Source organism: Oryx dammah, unplaced genomic scaffold (assembly GCF_014754425.2).
Source record: "Oryx dammah isolate SB20612 unplaced genomic scaffold, SCBI_Odam_1.1 HiC_scaffold_17, whole genome shotgun sequence".
Classification (NCBI taxonomy): Eukaryota; Metazoa; Chordata; class Mammalia; order Artiodactyla; family Bovidae; genus Oryx; species Oryx dammah.
The window spans coordinates 34,338,871-34,360,078 of record NW_024070201.1 but is presented as its reverse complement, the minus strand read 5'-3'; the positions used below and the strand labels follow the sequence as shown (position 1 = coordinate 34,360,078).

The 21,208-nt window shown below is 50.9% G+C and overlaps 1 protein-coding gene across 2 annotated transcripts in view; it reads right to left on the bottom strand.

The window, feature by feature from the left end:
• ABCC8 (ATP binding cassette subfamily C member 8) overlaps positions 1-21,208 on the bottom strand; it is an 81,536-nt gene that overhangs the window by 21,559 nt on the left and 38,769 nt on the right. Inside the window, exons 11-18 of one of the 2 annotated variants that reach the window (XM_040258260.1) lie at positions 17,042-17,082; positions 15,731-15,876; positions 13,055-13,160; positions 12,799-12,915; positions 12,328-12,403; positions 11,492-11,597; positions 2,418-2,453; positions 662-697 (exon numbers count right to left, since the gene is read on the bottom strand). In XM_040258260.1, the coding sequence (XP_040114194.1) occupies positions 662-697; positions 2,418-2,453; positions 11,492-11,597; positions 12,328-12,403; positions 12,799-12,915; positions 13,055-13,160; positions 15,731-15,876; positions 17,042-17,082 (664 nt within the window). The remainder of the gene's footprint in view (positions 1-661; positions 698-2,417; positions 2,454-11,491; positions 11,598-12,327; positions 12,404-12,798; positions 12,916-13,054; positions 13,161-15,730; positions 15,877-17,041; positions 17,083-21,208) is intronic. The other variant, XM_040258261.1, reaches the window with a different exon arrangement.

Genomic DNA, 21,208 nt, shown 5'->3' with positions numbered 1-21,208 from the left:
AGGTGGTTATCAAGCTGATGGACAAAACTGGGACTAGGGGGCGGGGGCGCCGCGAAGACGAGGAGGTGCAGCTGGCTGAAACCTGCTCTGTGTGTGGCTCCTGGTGGCCTCTCCATCCCCCAAGGCACGAGGCAGGCTTGGGTGCTGGGCCTCAGCTGACTGGGGGACATGGGACCTCAACCCCTCCCTGCTCTCCACCCCTCCCTGTCCCACCTCTGCAGTTTGTCCCTTTCCCAGGTTTACTCGGAGCCTGGGAGAAGCCAACTAAGTGAATACTTGAACTCTGATCTCCTTCCTTGGGTAGCCCTCAAACCACTCAACTTTGATGTTAGCAGCTAACTCTCCAAACAGAAATTTTAAAAAGAGCACTGTTAAGGAAATCATGTTTAGCGTGGTATGGTTTCTGAAGACAAAGAAAGAAAAAAAGGAAAAAGAAAAGGAAAAGATGACCACAGGGATAAAAATGATCTGGTGTGAAGGGCTTGATGCCCAGAAGCAGCAGTGGTCTCCCAGCCACCCTGTGAAGCACAGCCCCCTCCCTGGCCTCCTCTGCAGCTGGGTTGGACCTGGGGGGCTGCCTGCCTGAGCTCTGTGGCTCCTCAGGCCTCACAGCCCCCCTGAAGAAGTCTGCCCCAGGGGGCAGTGCTCGGGGTCACAGTACCTGACGTCCGCGTCGGCCACCGTCTCCCGCTCGGGGCTGCAGCAGGGAGGGAAAGACATACATTCAGGGTTCACCCACGAGGACCGAGCACTCTATAGACATTCTCAGCTCCTTCAGACCCAGCGCGAGGGCCTTGATAACCCCTGAGATGGAGTCTGCAGCCACAAATGCCACAGGTCCTCCTGGGGAGCCTCCACTGCCTGAATACAATCGGGGTGTGTGAAATTACAAGGGAGAGTGGAGGGAAGGCACCTTGGGTGTAGGCTCACGGTGGTGGGGGTCTTCCTACGTCAGGGGAGTCTGAGGCCCAACTCGTGGCTCCTGCAGATCCAGCCTCTGAGTCAGGGCTCGGATGCACTGGCAGAGCTTGTGGGCTGACGTGGCTGCGCAGACAGCTGGAGCAGGGAGTGCACTCTGACAGCGGCCAGCCCGGGTGGGACAGGCCACCGTGGGTGCCTGCGAGTCCGGGGGCGGGAACCCATAGCTAATGCAACTCAGGGTAGCACCTGCAGGGCTGAGAAGGGCTCCAAGTGTGATTCCCAGAAGACAACCTTGGGGCCTAGGGTATTCACCCAGAGGGACAGGGTCAGCTGTGGTGGCCATGTGGCCTGGACGGACCCCAGCTGCTCTGGTGTCAAATATTCTGTCCTGTTGCTCTTGTCCACATGTTCTCCTTTGTCACATACTGTGAGGTCTGCTTTTTGGCTCAAGAGTTACGATTACTATGGCTAGAGAGGCTGGGCTGTCATCAGGCCCTGGCACTCACCAAGGTAGGAGAAACGGCAGAGACAATGTGGGGACGTGAAACCTCTGTGGAGTTGGAGAGTGAAGGCCAGACACTTACACTGACTTACAAGGTCAAGTCAACCTTCCCAGTCCTGACTTCCCACCTCCTCCAGTGTGTCTCGATTGTCTTGAAAGAAGTGTGCTTAGGGAGGGTTGTGAAGGCCTTATGACCACATTAATCTATTTCACTTGGATGTTTTAGACAACCAGAACATAAAGCACATAGAACATAAAGCAACAAGGCTGAATCTTCCTTATAGCTTTGTTTCTCAACTTTTTCTCCTTGATCACCCCAGGGCCATTTTAGACATATTTTTTCTAATTGTCCTTTCCCTGCCACATTTATTTTCCAATTCAGTGGATTTTAAAAAATAATTACATTCACAAGTTTGTGCAACCACCACTGCTGTCTAAATTGACAACATCTTCATTACCCCTAAAAGAAGCCATAACCATTAGCAGTCATCGCCTTCCTCCCTTCCCACTAATCCACTTTCTGACTCTATCCACTATGAAATTTTAAAACCACAGATCTAGTGTATGTCTGCTTATATACTGTGGCCCTTTGGAGAGCCACAAAACATTGGAATATCTATGTTTTTCCTCTCCAGTACCAGATTTTTCCCTCTTTGAGAATGCATGCCTCACATATTACAGGGCTTCATGTCTCTAAGTGTATGTGGACTATACAGCCCTGAATCTATACTCAGCACCCCTCCCTGCCCCACACACCCTGCCTAGCCCTTCCCCTCCTCATTTTTTAAAAAACTTTTCCTCCCCTGTATTCCCTCTTCTTTTGTAAAATTGGTCACATGGCATGGCATTTGGGATCTTCGTTCCCTGATCAGGGGTTGAACCTGTGTTGCTTGCAGTGGAAGTGTGGAGTCTTAGCCACTGAACCACCAGGAAATCCCCCCAAGCCCCTTCCCTTTATTGAGGACCCACTTCCAACCCAGTCCCAAGGCTGTACCTGGGGTCTTCTCCCGTCTCGCTGTCAGGAAGGCTGCTGGGGCACAAATGGGAAACAACACCACCAGTTACTTCTCCCCTGCCCATTGCCTTTATTTAGATCACATTGTGTCTTTGGGGAGAAGCAGCCTCCACAATCCCCACCCCTCCCACCCATCCCCAGTGTCCCCAAGTGGCTTCTCAATTTCTGTCCCTCCCACAGCCCCTGGATGGGCTTCCTCCAAGCAGCAAGGGCTTTATCAGTGCTCCTGGCACCACTCCCAGCAGCAGCGAGGCTGGCTTGGTGTCAGGATGGGCTTTTAGTTGGGAAAACTAAAGCTCAGAGAGGGAAAGTGACTTTCCCAAGGTCATAATCATTTCATACAGTGTTTTCAAACTGTGGATTGGGACCCAACATAGGGTCTGAAATAAGTAATCTGCAACTGCACTAAACAAACAAACATACAACTCCCTCACCCCAAAACCAGTTTGTACCACATGTGGTCAAGCTGTATATTCTTTGTGTAAAATTTTTTCTTGCATATCAATGCATAAATGTAGCAGACTGTGATATAAAATGCATTTCATACTATGAATTATAGTAAAAAATTTTTTTTGAAAAACAGTGTATGAAGTGACCTGAATTTTGGTGCCAACTTTACTAGTGCTCTTTCTCTTGCCCCAGACCACCTTTCAACCTTCCAGAAGCAGCCTTCTGCCAATGAAGTGTGTACATCTGACATGCACGTTTGGGGAAAATCAATCTGTTCTGTTTTCATGCAGATCTTACTTTAATAAAACCAGCTAACATTTATTATAATCTTGACAAGCACAGTGATAAGCACTGCAATCAGTTCAGTTCAGTTGCTCAGTCGTGTCCGACTCTTTGTGACCCCATGGACTGCAAGACACCAGGCTTCCCTGGCCTTCACCATCTACTGGAGTTTAGCACTGCAATACTATTATCTATTTTAAAGTTCAAAAAAACCATATGGAAGAGGTCTCTTTATAGACAAGGAATGTCTCTTTAAAGACAAGGTGACTTTTGAGAGTTTAAGTAACTTGTCCAAAGTCACACATCCAGCAAATAGTAGAGGAAATAGATCTGTCTGATTCCAAAGCTCCATGCTGTTAATGACTATGTTATATTGCCTCACTATGACTACCCAGGTCATAGCTCTGATAAATTTGTTGCAAGGAAAATCAGGATGGATAGAAACAGGGATGGGAAGAAGACAGATGAAATTCTCTTTTGTCCTCTGGGGCAACCCACTCCAGTACTCTCGCCTGGAAAATCCCATGGACAGAGGAGCCTGGTGGGCTGCAGTCCATGGGGTCGCTAAGAGTCGGACACAACTGAGCGACTTCACTTTCACTTTTCCTTTCATGCATTGGAGAAGGAAATGGCAACCCACTCCAGTGTTCTTGCCTGGAGAGTTCCAGGGACGGTGGAGCCTGGTGGGCTGCCGTCTATGGGGTCACACAGAGTCGGACACGACTGAAGCGACTTAGCAGCAGCAGCAGTAGCAGGCAGAACTTAATTGAGACCTTGATGGATATATAATCACCAACTCCCTATGATCTTATTCTTTGATCTTTATTAGTTTCACTTCATTCTCTCAACTCAATCTAACTCGTATTGCTTAATCATCAGATTGCTGTGATTTATGGACAAGCTGGTAACATGAAACAGATAAAAAACTCAAGCTTCCAAATTCCAACTCTGTGTCCACAGCCCGGAGAAGCTTGTCTCTACAGTCTTCTGCCTTGACTGTTTCCAGAGTTGCAAACGCTGTTATTTATCCAGAGGGAAGCACATCTGTGGCCTCCCCAAGGACCCCGGGACACAGGGAGCTCCTTCGGCTCTAACTCAATTTGCATCATTATCTGGGCTGCTCGATTAGCCCTTATAATGGACTACTTTCCCTCTAATAAGTTCCTGTGTAAGTCCTTTATCCCCAGTGGGATTTTAAGGCAGGAAGAGCATCTTGTTTAGCCCCCACAGGGCTTAGCATATGGGAGATCTGTTATAAATGGAGGTTGATAACAGACATCTTTAATTATTTGGGAGGAAGGAAGGGAGGGGGGCTGGCACTCAACATGAGGCATTGTGTACAGTTGTTTGTATCCATGGTTTCATCCTCACAACAACTCTATAAAGAGGGTTTCCATCTTAGAAAAAAACCAAGGCTTAGAGTTTGCCTAATGTACCCAAAGTTCAGAGCTAGGGAGAAGGGAGGCTGTGGTGTGAATCCAGGTTCATCGTCTCCTCTTTCCAGCATAGTTCCATCCTTCCTAGAATGAGCCTCCTCATTGTATATGTATGTCTTAATCTGAAAAGTAAAGATGGGTACACATGGCATGCACTTCCTCCCATTGATTGCTGGGCTCTTAAAGGAGTGTTCCTCCTCTGCCTGCAATTTCAAGACCAAACACTGAGCTAAGAAGATAATCTCGCCAGTTCTCTGACCCATCTCCTTCTCTGCAACGAGCTGTGAGCTGGGTCCCTGTGTGCACACAACCTGAATCATGGCACAGAGCCTGCCCTCAAATGCCTCATGGACTGGCAGAGTGAATCCGACACGTACAGAAGTCAGAAAGCTATAGAGGCCAAAAGAAAAGTAGGAGCAAGAAAGTGCTATAGAACTTCGGGAGAAAAGTATACAAACACATATGCAAATATGCAGAAAAAAGACTGGAAACTTCTGGGTGGTGGGATAGTGTATGTGTTCATATTAGGTGGTTTTTGCCCTCTTTACACTTGCCTCTTCTCATATTCAATGTACATTCTTTTAGAATCAGAGAAATATATATATTTTTTAAAGATTATTTTTTGATGTGGACTATTTTAAAGTCTTTTTTTGAATTTGTTACAATATTGCTTCTGTTTCAGCTTTTTGGCTGCGAGGCATGTGAGATCTTAGCTTCCTGACCAAGGGTCAAAGGACCAAGGACCCCCTGCATTGGAAGGCAAAATGTTAACCACTGGACCACCAGGTAAGTCCAAATGTATATTTTGCAAGTAGTTTGGAGGAGAAAGAAATCTGAGATAGTGAGGAAGGGCTCATAGAAGTTACAGGTGAATGGAACCTCAAAGAGAGGATTGAGACAGGGAGTGGAAGAAGGGAATACCAGGCTGGAGGAGGAGCTGGCATGAGTGCAGGCAGTGGGAGAAGTGGAAGGAACACGGGCTATAAAGTCTGTATCTGAGGGGCTTCTCTACCCACTGGTTATGAAATCTTAGGCAAGTCCCTTTACTAAGGTAGCCTTGTTTCTTTATCTATAAAATTGAGGTCATGGTCGGAACCTCACTGTGATACTGGGAGAATGTATTAAGGACACAGCTCAGAGTTGGTTGGAGGGGAAGATGAGGATGGTGTTTGAGAATGAGGGATGGAGTAGGGGCGTGAGGAGACCATCCTTTCAGCTCAGTGCGTGGTTTCAAAGGTGCAGGCAGAGGTGGAATCCAAAGGCCCCAACACTCATTTAAGACCCCAACAATAAACAAGGAAGAGGAAAGCTGTGGGGACTGAGGTTGGAAGGGCAAGTTAGGACTTACAGGTCTCCACGGTCCATACATCCTGCCTCAGAGAAACTTATTGCTGCTCTGAAATGTAACCTTTCACCCACACTGCCCTTTCCAATTGAGGTCATTGGGTCCTAATGCCAAATCTCTGAGTGAGGAAAGGGTTTTTGCTATTGTTCAGATGAGGAAACTAAGGCTCAGACCGGTGAAATAACCTGCTCAACGTCACACAGCTATCGAGTGGCAGAGTGAGAACTGCAACCAGAGACCATCCCGTTCTCAAGGCAGGCTTGTCACGCTCACACAGCACCCCTTCTGTCTGCCCACTGTCTCTCCACAACTGCCTTCTCCAGGAAACTTGAGGTGTCCTTGAGCTCCTGACCCAACTCCCCAAAGTCTCCAGGGACTGTGTGAACAGATGGATCACAAGGCTATGCTGAGAGGAGCCTATTTTTTTTTTTTTTTTTGCATTTTGGCCACACCCTGCAGCATGTGGGATCTTAAGTTCCCTGACCAGGGATTGAACCCACACCCTCTGTATTGGAAGACAGAGTCTTAACCATTGGACCACCAGGGAAATCTAAGAGGAGTTGTTTTTCACCCCTGGGGAATCAGGCGTCTCAGGAAGCAGCCTTCACACCCAACCACCACAAGGCAGCAATGTTCTGAGAGTGTCTGAGAGCAAGCAGGGCCTGGGCCCTCACCCTAGTGGGTGGCAGGAGCAGCAGGGAGATCCAGTGAGGCCAGTTTGCAGTTCCTGGTGGGGAGCTGGGATCTTTCTCCCACCCCTAAGTTTTTCTAGGATCCCTGCTTCCTGCTGGCTCCCAGGGGACATCTAAAATCAATCTACTGTGGACACTAATGGCCCTCTTCTTTATTTCCAAGGAAAGAACTTCACTAGACTCTATCTGCTAATTCTGACCACTTATCAGAATGTTTTCCTCTTAATGATCAAGGAGAGAGTTTGCAAATTCCAGGTTAATGGTGCATCAGAGCACAGAGCTGGGCTGGGGCAGGTGAGTATCATCAGAGAGAATTTTGAAAGCTGCACAGTTTTCCCAGAGACCTGGAGCCCAGCAGCTGATGTGTGGGATCTGCTCAGGGTGGCCACAGTAATTCTTCAGCCTGGAATTCAGGGAGTTACCCCTGAACTCAGGACAGAAGCCCCACAGGCTTCTGTCCACCTAAGACTGGTAAGCCCCCTGAGGGTGGGGCCAGGTCTTCTCCTTTGTAGCTTACACAGAGTGGCTCACAAAATACACATCCCATGTGGGCACCGCATTGGACTAACCCTCCAGCCCCACCTCCAAGGAGCTCAGTGTCCTGGGGGAGACAGACACACAAGCATGTGATATGAGGCCACACAAAGAGGATTTGTACATTCTAAATGTTGGTGGAGAAGTTGGGTGGTAGAATTATGGGTGAGGGAAACAGCCTGGGCCAAGGTGTGTGGGAAGGAGAGAGACATAAAGACGTATTTAATGGCAGTCTCCTAAAGGTCATAAACTGTTCCCAGTTCATTCATTTAGCAAGTGAATTCATTTAGCAAAGGCACTGTAAATACAGAGAGACAAATAAGATATGATCTTTGTCCCCAGGGAGCTCACTGCAGTCTCTCCTGGGAGACAGGCTGGGGTATAATTAAAGAGCAATAGGGGAATTTTTTTTCCTGGCAAAGAAGTACATTGTCAAAGAATAATATTTACACTAATATTTATAGGGCACTTGGTATGTGCCAGGTTAAGCCTCACATTAACTCCGTGGGTAATAAGGGGAAACTGGTGCAGAAGGGTCACAGAATTTCCCAAAGGATGGAGTCCAGATTTGAACTCGGGCAGCCTGCCTCCTGAACTTCTGACCCTATGCGCTCAGCAGTACTGCTCATCGTTTTCAAGGAAGGAATAAATGAATGGTGCACACGCAAACCCTTCTCCCAGAGCATTCTCTGTTGTGTGCCTCCTACTCCCCCAAATCCCTGCCTTGGGCCTCCTGGGACTCTTTCTGGCTGCCTGGTTACCAGGTCTCAGCCCTGGTATGGATTAAAAAAAAATAGGAGCAACCTGGCATTGCCCTCACCTCTGGCTGCAAATAGGCAGGCCCTTGGGAGGGGCTGCTGGATCAAACGCTTTTTGCTCTTGGTTCATTCTGCAAGTGCATCATCTCCCTGCAGACCTAGGGCCCAAGGTCTGAGGCATGGAGCTCCTGCAAGTAGTGGAGAAGGGCCCTCAACATACAGCCCCTACACTTAACTCACTGCCCAGGGTACGTGTACAAGCTGTGTACAAGCCAGGATTCTGAGAGCAGATGAAGCCAATGAGCCATGTCTGGCCAGCCTACTCCTTCCCGTTATAATGAGCTTGGGGCTAGTCTCCCTTCCTGTGGCCTCTCTCTCTCCTATCCCTCATCCTGTATCATCAGTACCTTTCCTCTACAGCCTTCAGACTAAATCTTATTTCCTGGGCCTGGTACACAGGGTGTTTGACCTCAGCTCAGCCTACATTTTCAGTTCTGACCTTCACCAGTGCCCCCCACACCCACTGCTCTGGGCACCAGAACCACATCCTTTCACATCAGAATGCCTTTGCCCACCCCGATACCCCTGCCTGGAACACCTTCCCCTCCCACCCCTGCCTCTTACATCTGATGAAACCACAAGGGTCCCTCAAAACTCAGACACCATGTCCATATGAGTCTTTTCTCCTTGACCTCAGAGTTCACTCTTCCTCTGTGCTTGATGGTGGCACGAGGTGGCACCATGGGACTGGATATCTGTTCCCCTCCTTTGGAAGCAGGGCCACGTCTTCATGATCTTTGCATTCCTATTGCTGTGCCTGGGGTCTGGCGTACAGCAGGCACTTGATAAATGTGGGGCGAGTAAATAGACCAATGCAGAGAAACCAGAGCATAAGCTGAGTCATGAACGAATTCTCACAGCTTCTCAGGGTGGGCTGCAGGCTACCCTGACGTGCTCGCTATGCTTGGGAGGGAAACTGAGCCATGGAAGAGGACAAAGTAGCTTCTGGAGACACGAAATCCTCCCTGAGCCTCAAACAGAACCAGGATGTGGGGCCCAAGCTGCCTGTTGGGGAGAGTGAGTGTCCATGCAGACAGAGCTGTGAGCAGAGATGTGGTGGTTCTGCTGGGGTCGGAGAGCAGGGTATCACAGCCATAGCGGCTGCTGGCCTTGAACGTCAGGCTGGCTGTTTCTTCATGCTGCTCTCCAGCCCCTTCTCTCTCAGCACACAGTGGAAAGCCCATGCACTTGAGCACTTAAGTGGGCATTCTGCCATTTAAGAGCTGGGTGGCCTCGGGCAACCTGCTTCTCCTCAGTTTTCTCGTCTGTTAAATCGGGATATTGAGAACGCCTGCCTCATAGAGTTTGGTGAATACTGACCAAGACAATGAAGGAAATAAAGTGCCTTACACAGTAATCTTGCACAAAAGGGCTGCTCCAACTCCCTGGAGAGACCCCCTAGGGCTGGGGCAGAGGCTTCCGAAGAGAAAGGAGGAGCAGTCAGACCCTGAGAGCTTGGAGAGGAGGTGGGAGCTGAGGCTGAGGCCTCTGCAGAGGACAGAGAGGTCTGATGCTGGTGTAAAAGGGCACGCGAGGGTGAGGCAGGTGGGGAGGAGATGAAGGAAGTGGGACAAAGGGGACAGGATCAGAGAGGCTGAGCCGGATGCAGAAACGGGAATCCAGGAGTGACCCCAGTCTCTGAGCAGTGTAAACCCATCCAGGAAATCCCACCCTGCCCTGAGAGAGGGCCTGGATCCAGCTTGCCCTCTACATGGAAATTGAAGAATAATCTCTGGAGCTAAGACCCAAGGGATCCCAGCCCAACACAGCAGGCAGGCTTGAGGGAAAGAGTCCAGGCTTGGGACTCTGGTCCACACGCTGAACATGTCACCTCACCTCTCTGTCCTCAGTCCTTACTTCTGTGAAATGGGGTAATAGCACCCAGCCGGAGGATCCAATGAGCTCGTGTGTGCAGTGCACCTAGCAAAGGGCCTGCGCATGGCGGGTGCGCAGTGACATCAGTTGTTTTGTTTGGCTCACAGTTCACTGGGGTTTCCTGTCTTCCTGTCACAGATGTACACAGGCAGCCAATGGCAGGGCTCCTCCCTCCAAAGCCCTGAGAGGCAGTTGACACCAAGGTCTGGCAATCCAATGCCTGGACCTTTCCAGTCAGGCTGTGTTGAGAAACACTTGAATAAGATGGGAAATGGAGGCAGAGACCCTGTGCCCCTAGACACACCACATTCCCAGTGGAATTAAGGTTCCTGAGACTGAAGTTATAGGAAACCCAAGGAGCACATTGCCAGCCCATAGACCTGTTGAGGAGGGAAACTTGCCATTTGTTGGGTGCACTGTTCAGGGGCATTTTGGAAAAGCAGGAAATGGGGGTGCCTGTTCCAAGGCCTTTCTCTCTGCTCAGCCTGCTCTCAAGTTAGTGAAAAAACCTGACATCCTGAATGCTAATTTGCCCCTAGAAATGACTGCTAGGGAAAGTTTGTCCTCTGTTGAATTGGCCTCGACTTTTATTCCTGAAACCTTGATCAGATCCCTCTTTCTCTTGGATACGTGGGGGCAGGGAGGTGTTGGGGGGCAGAGGGTGGTGGATTCTAACCCAGGTTACCTGTTGACTGAAGTAGCCCTGTTCTGCCCAGGTTTCTGAACAGCTTTCCCACCCTCTTCATTTCTTGGCTCTTCTTACTTTAAAAAAAGCTTTTATCATATATGTATCTTTAATCAACTAGTTTCAAGTGCTTTTGGGAAACAGCCATAAATAATAGATTCACGATTGACTCAGGCTGGGGTTTGGCTCTTTAATTGAGATAGTGATCTTTGCCCAGAATCCCACATTTGCCTGGTTTATCTAATGGTTCTTTGAAATACGCACTTACTAGTCTATATCAGCTTTGCTGATGACCAAGCCAGAAACCAATGTTCATGTTACGGATCCCCACACTGGGAGGCAGTGCAGCTGAGTGAACATGGAGTTTGGAGTCAAACAGAACTGAGTTTGAATTCCAGCTTTGCCACTAATTGGGTAGGTGAATTAGGGCAAATAGTTTGGCCCTTCTGTCCAAAATGAGATCTGTTAATAGTACTCACCTTGCTGGTTTTCGTAAGAATTAAGTGAAATAAATAGTGCGTGCAGTACTTTGCAGACTTAGCAAAGTACCTGGCACATAGTGAAAGTGTTAATCACTCAGACCCCAGGGACTGTAGCCCGCCAAGCTCTTCTGTCCATGGTATTTCCCAGGCAAGAATACTGGAGTGGGTTGCCCTTTCCTTCTCCAGGGGATCTTCCCGACCCAGGGATCGAACCCAGGTGCCTGCATTGCAGGCAGATTCTTTGCCATCTGAGCCACCAGGGAAGTCCTTGGCACAATGTGAGGGCTAACGCTAATAATGGTAACGAAAGTGAAAAGTAACTGGTTTCACTGAGTGCTCGTGGAACACACTCAACACATGCATGACGCACCCCGCACTGAGAACGGCTGCAAGGAGGGCTGCCCACCTGCCCTCTGTCTTTCCACTGTCTGAGCCCGGAAGGTGCACACAGTACCTGTTCCAGAAGACGGCCCCCGAGAGCTTCTGCATCTCCCCCAGGGTGGCGAGGAGGAGCGAGGACTTGCCGCAGCCCACCTGCCCCACGATCATGGTCAGCTGGCCTGCAGGGAGGGAGGGCAGCAGGGGGAGCGGAGGCCAGAGGGAGTCTGAACAACTACCACCCAGAAAGACAGACAGACACACCCAACTCGGGGGCCCCCACTTGCTCTTCTCCTACCTAGAATCCCCAGGGAGTCCTTTCCTCCTTTGAGCCTTTCCTTCTGGAAAACCACACCCTACCTCTGGCTCCCCACGTCCTCCTATTGCTAGTTCCTTGCCCTTTCCTGAGGGCCTACATCTCTCTCCAGTGTGAGCTCAGTGCCTCCTGGTCCCCACAAAGGCCACCCTATCCTTCCCCCTCTCATGCTTTGCTCAAGCTGCTGCTTCTGCTGGACTGTCCATCCCGCTCACGGCCTGAAGGACGCTGCTCCTTCTTGGAGTCCCCAGCTCTTTCACAACACCTTCCCTGGCTCCTGGGGATTACCTTTCCTTTTGTGAAGCACCCACTCTGTCTGCAACAGATGGTTTGACATCAAGGCCCCGCTGTCTTGCCCTGTCCTTGCTGCTGCTCTCCCACCAAGCACCTGGACTCCCCGAGGAAGGAGCCCAGCCCCTGTCTAGCCTTCATACCCAGAGCACCCACCAAGAGTGTACACACAGCAGCTGCTCAATCGGTCCTGATTTTTCTTTTTCTCTCCTTGTCATTCAGTGCAACATGGGGAAGGGGCACTTCAGACATGATTCCGAGGAGGACACCCCCAGATCGTGATGGAAGGGTGAGCCGGGCCATACCTCGGGGGATGCGGATGGTGATGTTGGACAGGGTGGGGATTCCATCGGGGGTCCACGTGAAGAAGCCTCCAATGATCTTCATTAGGGGCACACCACCGACCAGAAGAGAGCAGAAAGGCAGCTGAGTTTGGTGTGAATAGTCTTGCCTCCCCTCCCCCATGAAAGCAAAGATTAAAAAAACCACACTGATTCCAGTCTACCTCCAAGGCAGGGGAGTGGGGGCATGGCCTTCTCATGCAGACCTCTACCTGAGGCACCCTCCCCAGAGGATGGCCATAGGTCCCCCCAGCTGGTGGAGACTGAAGCACTGGCCCCGGTCTCAGGACTCCTATGGACACTACAGGCTTGCGGGGTGACCTCCATTCAGGGCAGAGGGCTCAGGACACCGGGGTCTAGCCCTTCAGATGTTGTGCTTCCTTGTGGAGATGGTGCTGGGTGGCTGGGCATGGAGGTGCAGGGTCGAGGACTCACCTGGACACAGCAGTTGTCAGCATCCCCATCTGTGCCAGGGGCCAGGCTCTGCAGTGGGTTCGTGAGGCCCCTACAATCCTCCCGGGCTGGACGCTTGCGGTTCACAACCTTGAGGGGCTGGAGTTGATTAGAGGAGGTGAGGGCCCAGGGGCTGGGAGCTGTACAAGGAAGCTGAGGCAGGACAACAGCAGGGCTCGAGCTGCAGGCATTGGAGAAATACACCGGGGTGGGGGGTGCAGGGAAGGGGGGCACTCACCACCGCCTGGTACTTGTTGACTTGGCCCTGGGGCACAGGTTCTCGTGGAGCACACTGTTCCTCACGGATCTCTGCACTGGACAGGAACTCGCTCAGCTTTTGCACGCTGCAGAGGAAGCACAGACACCCCTCACCCTGCCGGGGGGCAGAGGGGAGGGGAGAAGGAGGAGGGCGAGGCCTGAGAGGGCAGTTCTGAGAAGACTTCAGGTTCCAGCTGTAGCCCCACAAAGCCCACACAGGAGGGGACAGACCAGGGCCATTCCGTGGGGGCAATAGGAGTTACTAGGGTTATTAGTGTTGACTAGTCAGCTGGAATAGGTTAGGGTGTGGATTAGGAGGGACTGACTAGTTTTAAGGAGAAGGCAATGGCACCCCACTCCAGCACTCTTGCCTGGAAAATCCCATGGATGGAGGAGCCTGGTGGGCCGCAGTCCATGGGGTTGCTAAGAGTCAGACACGACTGAGCGACTTCACTTTCACTTTAGACTTTCATGCACTGGAGAAGGAAATGGCAACCCACTCCAGTGGGCAACCCACTCTTGCCTGGAGAATTCCAGGGACGGGGGAGCCTCATGGGCTGCCGTCTATGGGGTCGCACAGAGTTGGACACGACTGAAGCGACTTAGCAGCAGCAGCAGACTAGTTTTAGGGTTAGTTTAACGTTAGTTGGTTAGTCTGGTTATTAGACTGAAGGATAGTTGGTGTTGGACTTTATCGGTTACTATTAGAGTTCTGATAGGTTAGTTAGGATTAGGATTGGCTATTAACCATTGAGTTGGGGCTTCCCTGGGGGCTCAGACAGCAAAGAATCTGCTTGCAATACAAGAGACCCATGTTCAATCCTGGGATCAGGAAGATCCACTGGAGAAGGAAATGGCTAACCACTCCAGTGCGCTTTCCTGGAGAATTCCATGGACAGAGGAGCCAGGCAAGCTACAGTTCATGGGGTCACAAAGAGTCAGACACGACTGAGCTACTAACTACACGGCGGACACTGTTAAATGCTTTATAAGCACATAATTGAATCCTCATTAAATAACTTGATCTTGCTGGGGGAGGTGTGGAAGAGGTATTATTCCCAACTCAAGGAAGAAAAAGCTATTTTCCACCCCAAGGATTTCCTTATAAACTCAGAGGAGGTTCCAGAAGCTTCACTTGATTCATTCTCTCTTATCCCTAGGGGTGGGCAATATGTCTGGGGAATCTTGAGAACCGTTCAGACAATCCCAACTTTTGCTTAAATTTGCAATAGCCTGGGGCCACCCCACCCCTATTTCTGTTCTGAGCATGCACTCCCTCCCCATACAAGGAGCAGACTGCCAGCCTCTGCCTGCTTCTCCTTCTGTCCCCATTCCAACACAGCTTGGTGGGGTGGTGCGGGGCAAGGAGTGGGAGGTGGAGCTGACTTCGGGTAAAGCTTCAGGCTGTGTCATGTTGCCACTTTCAGCCCAGAGTCTGGTCTCCTTCTTTAAGAAGGCTGTAGCTATCCTAAGGTGAGATGAGGAGTATTTATATAGAAATGCTTCTGGGTCAGGCAAGAGATTCCCCATAGCTGTAACACCTTTGAATATATGGGTTCTACACAGAATCACTGGCTGGGGTAAGGGTGGGGGAGGAGAGTTGACCATTAGTAGTTTCACAATGTCACTAAAAGTGAATCAACACAGTTGACCCTGGAAATGGGAGCTAATCCCTTTCTAGCCAGCTACTCCCTAGTGAGATTCTCCTATGACCACAGCTCTGCTGTCTTATGCCCCTCCATCCTCGACCCTCTTTCCATCAGCTACTTCATTCCAATAGCCACCCCTCCTGCCAGCTGCCTCGGACCTGCCAGGGTCCAGGAGAGGGATGTCACTTCCCTCAAGGCTGGAGGGGTTTGAGTACAGAGGACGTTTGTTCCTGTCTGGTCCCACTGGTGATAAGGAAGGACATAGCCAGCTCTCCCTAGAGGCACGCCTGGCCCTTGCTTTCACAAAGCTAATTCAGAGGACTCGGGAGAGCTTCACACTCCAGCTGTGGCATTTCCCAGCCAGAGCCTCAGCTTTCTACCTCCAGGCTTTCACTCCCAAGAAGGCAATGCCTCTGGGAGAGTGGCAGAGTCACCACTGGGCTCTTGAGCCCTGAAGTGGGGCCTCCCAGCACGCAGGCCAGTTGCAGACAGGGGGTGCAGGTGCTTGGGGAAAGCCTCTTCACCGACCGGGACTGTTAAGGTGCTGAGTCCCATGGAGAGACCTCAGGTGTTCAGCTTGGGGAAGACAAGGATTTCAGGGATGCCTTCTAACATCTGCGGGGCTGTCATCACGTGGGAGAGGGATGACGTTCATTCTGAGTGGCTCTGGAAGGCAGAACTTGGAGCAATGGTTAGAATTTATGAGGATATACCAAGTTCGGCTCAATGTTGATTTTTTTTTTTTTATGGAGTTGTCTGGAAGGTGACCTTGAGTTCCCTCTCCTTGGAGGACATAAGAAATTTGGCTTGTCCTTCTCGGGGATGGTGTAGAGGGGAGCTACACATGGACTATGTCCCGCTGAGCAACCACAACCAGCTTCAGCGAAGCCCACAGCAACCGGCAGGCGTGTCCCGGGACCAAACAGCTGTGGTTGCCGTGGTCGCCGAAGCGAGCCTGGGCCCGACACGTGAGCAGCCTGTCGCCCTGGCCGGGCCCCTCCTCTCACCTGACCAGAGCCTTGACTGTGGACCGGACCACGCTGGACAGCAGGAACAGCGGCGTGACCAGGATGTGGAAGAGGGAGAGGGAGGCGAAGGCCACCGACGGGGAGAAGTCGGCCTCTCTGAAGAAGCTGACGTGGCCCACGAAGGTCTGTGGACAGAGGCACAAATGAGACGGAGCAGAGCGGGATTCAGGGCACGGGCCCCTCCCACACTGGCGGCCCTCAGTCCCCGGGGAAGGAAACCAGAAACAGGGAGCAAGGGATCCAGGGGAACTTCTGGCTGGAGATGCTGTCATCCTCAGAATCATCTCATGGAGCCGTCCCTCCTGGCCCTGCCTCCTTCATTCCAGGAACTCCAGGAGCGCTCAGCTTAGCTCAGCTCTGCCCACTCTCAGACAACAGTCCTCAGCCGGAAAATGTAAACATGCTAATTACAAAACCACCTCCTCGGCTGTGCCCCCCAGCTTCCGGCTACCTGGCTTGGCTCGGTAGCCTCTGTTACCCAGAGTTCCCCAAGAGCCAGGCCGGGAACCAGCCCAACAAATCATGTTGAAAGTGAATTCCCAAGCGTGACTGACATGCTGTGAACTTGACATAGTTCAGGGACTCCGGCCCCGGGGGAAAGAAATGCATCTTTTTAAAGAACTGCAGCAGTCACAGAAGCCAAGGATGCGAGTCCTGAGAGAAGGCGCTGTGGGTGTGCGGCCTTTTTGGAGGGGCATGCTGCTGGCCCCCACTACTCAGCTCCCACACAGCTTTGGCCAAAATTGCTTTAGAAAACCACCACTGTGATATTTAATGACATGGAGAATTGTTTGTGTCATAGTCTTAAATTTTAAAAAGGTTGCAAAACTGCGTGTGAAGCACAATCCTATTTTTGTAAAAATGCTGTATTCAGTGACTCAAGAAAAGACTGGAAAGAAACACATTGAAGTTGTTGCCAGTGGGATTATGGGTGATTTAAGTTCTCTTTGCCTTTTCCCTTCTGAATTCCCCAACATTTCTACAAAAACGTGTCTGACTTTTATAATGAAGAAGTTTGGTGGCAATTTTTTAAAGAAAGTTTAATTGCTCTCGAGACTAAGCATCAGGTCTTCCAGGCTGGGAGGCAGAGGTCTTGTCTGCCTAGATGGGGTGTGGAGAAGGGACCAGCTCCATATACAGACTTGCCATCCATGACCCTATTCTCAGTGCCCCTGCTGAACCTAGCTTCTGAAGCCCCTGTGCAGAAAGGCAAAACCTGGGAATCTCTCACTCCAGAAATCCCCACTGCCCTCCCCTCAATAATGGGAGATGGAGAAAGGATCCACTTACGATGAGGACAGCTGCAATGGGGATGGCCGTGTTCATGAAAACTGTGGAAGAAGCACAGAGGGAGTTTAGCAGGATGAAGAAGACAGCTGGAGGTGAAGCTGCCCAGGTTGGACTGGAGGCAGGGCAGCCTCTGGGGTCCTTACCCAGCCTGCAGGATGGAGCTGGGGCATGGGAGGGGCAGAAATCTTAGCCCTGTGGCACCTCCAGCTCCTTACCATGTGCCCTCAAGATGCTTATCCCCTGTCCTTGCGTCATATAAGCCTCATAAAGAAAGGCTGAAATGCTCTTACTCTGCTCCACGTGGACAGTGTGAAGAAAGCCCTACGAGAAAATGGGAGGGGGAAGGATTGGAGAGTTGGCAGCCTGTGGTCAAATGTGAGGTCAGCAGCATGCGTTTCTGGGGGCACCGAGTTGCTTCTCCTTCCTCTGTCTCTGGTCCCTGAATCTCCTTGGACTGAGGCTTAGAGGATTCCCAGTCTCCCACGGCTCTTAGAACTTCCCTGGTGCCTCAGATGGTAAGGAATCTGCCTACAGTGTGACAGACCTGGGTATAATCCCAGGGTCAGGAAGATCCCCGGAGGAGGAAATGGCAACCCACTCCAGTATTCTTGCTTGGAGAATCCTCATGGACAGAGGAGCCTGATGGGCTACCGTCCACGGGGTCGCAAAGTGTCAGACATGACTGAGCAACTAACACTTTCACTCTCCCATGGCTCTTAGGAAGGATTTCAAACTCGTTCACATTAAGGTATTAGTGACTGAGGACAGCTCGAAGCTTCCCTGGAGGCTCAGATAGTAAAGCGTCTGCCTGCAATGAGGGAGACCCGGCTTCGATTCCTGGGTCGGGAAGATCCCCTGGAGAAGGAAATGGCAATCCACTCCAGCACTCTTGTCTGGAAAATCCCATGGACAGAGGAGTCTGATAGGCTACAGTCCATGGGGTCGCAAAGAGTTGGACACGACTGAGCGACTTCACTTTCACTTTGACTTTTCACAGCTCGAAGCAGGGACTGCCTTAGCTCTAAGGCTGAGAGTCCATGCCTAGGTGGGGCAGTAGGTTTCCTGCAACGGAGGCCCCTTCTTTATTCTGTTTACAGAGCAGTCCTCAGACTCTTCACAGGGACCCCAAAGAGCAAAGAGATATGGACTTAAAGTCAGAGAAGGGTGGAGTCCTCATTTTTTTCTAACCTGTGTAATCCTGGGCTGATCGTTTACCTCCCTGGACCTCAGTTTCTTTCCCCTGAGTTTGTTAACTTGTACAGACTTGTTCCCACACTCAGGTGCTCTCCAAGGTGAGAGCAGGAATGGGCTCCATGAAGCCTCAGTGCTACCTAAGTACTGCACCTCCCGGGTGGCTAGCTTAGCCCTGCTCCTCTCGCCCAATCTGTGAGATGCCCAAGGCAGCCCTGACCCCTGGCCCAAACTTCCGGAGAGACCACCCCTCTTGGAGTAAGAGATGCCCATTCTAGCTGCCACCTTCCCACCTCCTCCCCCTTCCTTCCTGGAGCCTCTTCCAGACCAGCCAAGAGCCTGGTTCTGCAATTAGCCAGATGAAAGCAGAAGGGGCCAGGAGCCAGAGGCCAAGGGCTCAGCCTGTACACATGGCCCCTGTTCAATGAATGTTGAAGCATCTGACACTCTGAAGAATTCCAGACGTTCAACACCATTCCAAGCTGACTGTCTACTTACTCCAAGAGTCCAGCACCAGCGAGAACATCCACTGTGTGTGTTGGAGATGTGGAACCCCAAGGGAGAAGTAGAATGTGGCCCCTGCCCTCCTGGGGCTCCCGGTCTGAGGAAGGAGGTAAGGAACTATGCTCCCAGGAGGCAGCTTATAGGGTGGGAGACAGGAACATGCCCCTGTGGGGCTCTCAAGCAAATAGCAAAGACACTGTTCCATCTTTGGGGAATTCCTGATCTATGGGCCCTGCCATTGGAGGGCTCCCTGTCTCATGGAGAAGATATGACTGGAGCCCTTGGGGCACTGCCCATCTCTTTGACCACAGGGCTTTTTATCAACACTAATATCATACATGACGGTGCTTTGACTGCTCTTCCTGGATGAAGGCTCCACGGGCTCCTGGTGCCCACCACAATGCCACAGCCCTCCAACATGGCCCTCTTACACTGCAGGGGGCAGGATATAAGCAGTATTGGTTTTCCCACAGCACAGGGAACCCAGATCTGGCACACAGGACACAGCACGGTCATCACTGGCTGGGGAGAGGGAGGGAGAGGACGATGTCCATCAGGCCTGGGCCCTTGACCATCACCATACAGCTCGAAAGACAGGTAGCCTCACCCTCGGAGCTCCCTCAGGGCAGATGGCACCCATCCTGTCAACAGGAACTTGTGCACCCCACCCTGCCCCAGGCCAAGACCCCTCCCACACATGCGGGGGCTCAACTCCCAGCTAAAGAACAGGCCAGGAAGTTAGATTATGAACTGGTACGATTCGCTCAGAAAGCATTCTGGTGCTTCGTAGCTAGAGCTGCACAGAAGTTCAGACCTTCTGATCCTGCAATCTCTCTCCTGGGAATTTATCCTGAATAATCACTCAAGAGAAGCACAAAGCTCTCAGTAAGACGGTGTTAGCCGCAGCACTATCTGTCACAGCAAAACGAAAACCGCAACCACAGCAAAGAAGCACTGAAACGAAGTAAACTGGAAACATCTAACAGGAGCGGCTGTTTTAGTAAACAAGGGACAGCAACTCCAGGCAGACTTTACAGTCAGGAAATATGTGATAACTGACATTTTGTTCTACTCCGTGTTTTCCTTGGTCGTGATTTTTTAATTTATATTTATATTTTTCTATTTTATTGTCCTCATTCTTGTAGCTGCCTGAACTCCTTTGAGGAATGAGACCAGCTATACATAAATCTGAAAAGGAGCATTCCAAAGCTGATGCAGCAACTTAGAGAACACAAGTGATATATAATTAACTTCTGTCCTGTTCTGGCTATTGTATAGAGACGCTAAAAATGAAAATGTCATTTTCCATTGTCCTCATTCTCTTTTGGAAGGATGGCCTTTTTACAGGGAGCTCTGGGTCACTTTCAGGGGTGGGGGTTGGGTGAATAGACTCACCAGCTGCAAGATCAGCCCATTAGCACCTGGGGTGAACACAGCTGGAACTGGGGGTGTCAGTGCCAGAGACTGGGAGGTGTTAGCTGCAGGCATGCTACAAGGTCCGGCATCTCTCTGCACTCAGCAGACCCCCCTGTGCCTGGGATGAAGGTATGATGGGGTGGGGTGGGAAGGGAGCTGGGCATCCCTTCAAGCTGTCATGGCTTAAAGACCTGAGGCCTTGCCTCCATTTCCCTGAACCACATAAGGGCCTATAGGAGGAGTGGGAAATAAGACCAAGAATAGATTTCTCTCCAATTTGGCATGGGGTAGGGGTAGGCTGACTCACTTTGATGTGATCTAGGAAAAAATTTAAAAAAGAAAACCATGACAGTGCTCAAACCTTGAATGTTGGGGAGTAGGAAATACTGTTAAATAACACGAAGTGAAAGCAGAAGATTACGAAATGAGGTGTGAGTGTGATGCTGTTATGGAAAAGTTTAGTTGTGTGTAGGCGGGCCTGAAAGGCCACCTTCAAAAGGGAAAGCCTTTCTGTAACAGCACAGAGTTAAGGACAGATATTGTTTTAATAACCCCCTCGTCCTTTAAGAAATATTCATTCAGAAATTGAGGGTCTCCTCTGTTCCAGGCATTGTGTCCCAGGCAACCAACACAACCCCTCACTACTGAGGGGCTGTGAACAATGGTGTCGACCCTCAAACAAAACAAAATAACACATCCACTGAACACAAAGCAGGGTTCGGATAGCCTGCTCCCCGCTGGCTTTGGTCAAGGAATGCTGCTCGGCCTGCGGGTGCCAGCCCCCACAATGTAACAACAGGAGCTTTTCATCTCCAAAGCACTGATAAATATTTCAGAAGCCACGCGTCGGGAGTCACAGTGAGCCATTTGTGCCTCTGGTTAAGTTCACCCCCTCCCCCGACCCAGGGCCAGGGGAGAAGCTGCCGGCTCACAGTGAAGCAGGCTGCACCTGCAAGAGCGCTATTCAGTCTGATAGCCAGTCTGAAGTCAAGAGAGGGAAGGAAAGCAGGTTCACGGTGTGCCCGGTGCTGGAGGTGGTGGAAGGGAGGTGGGAGG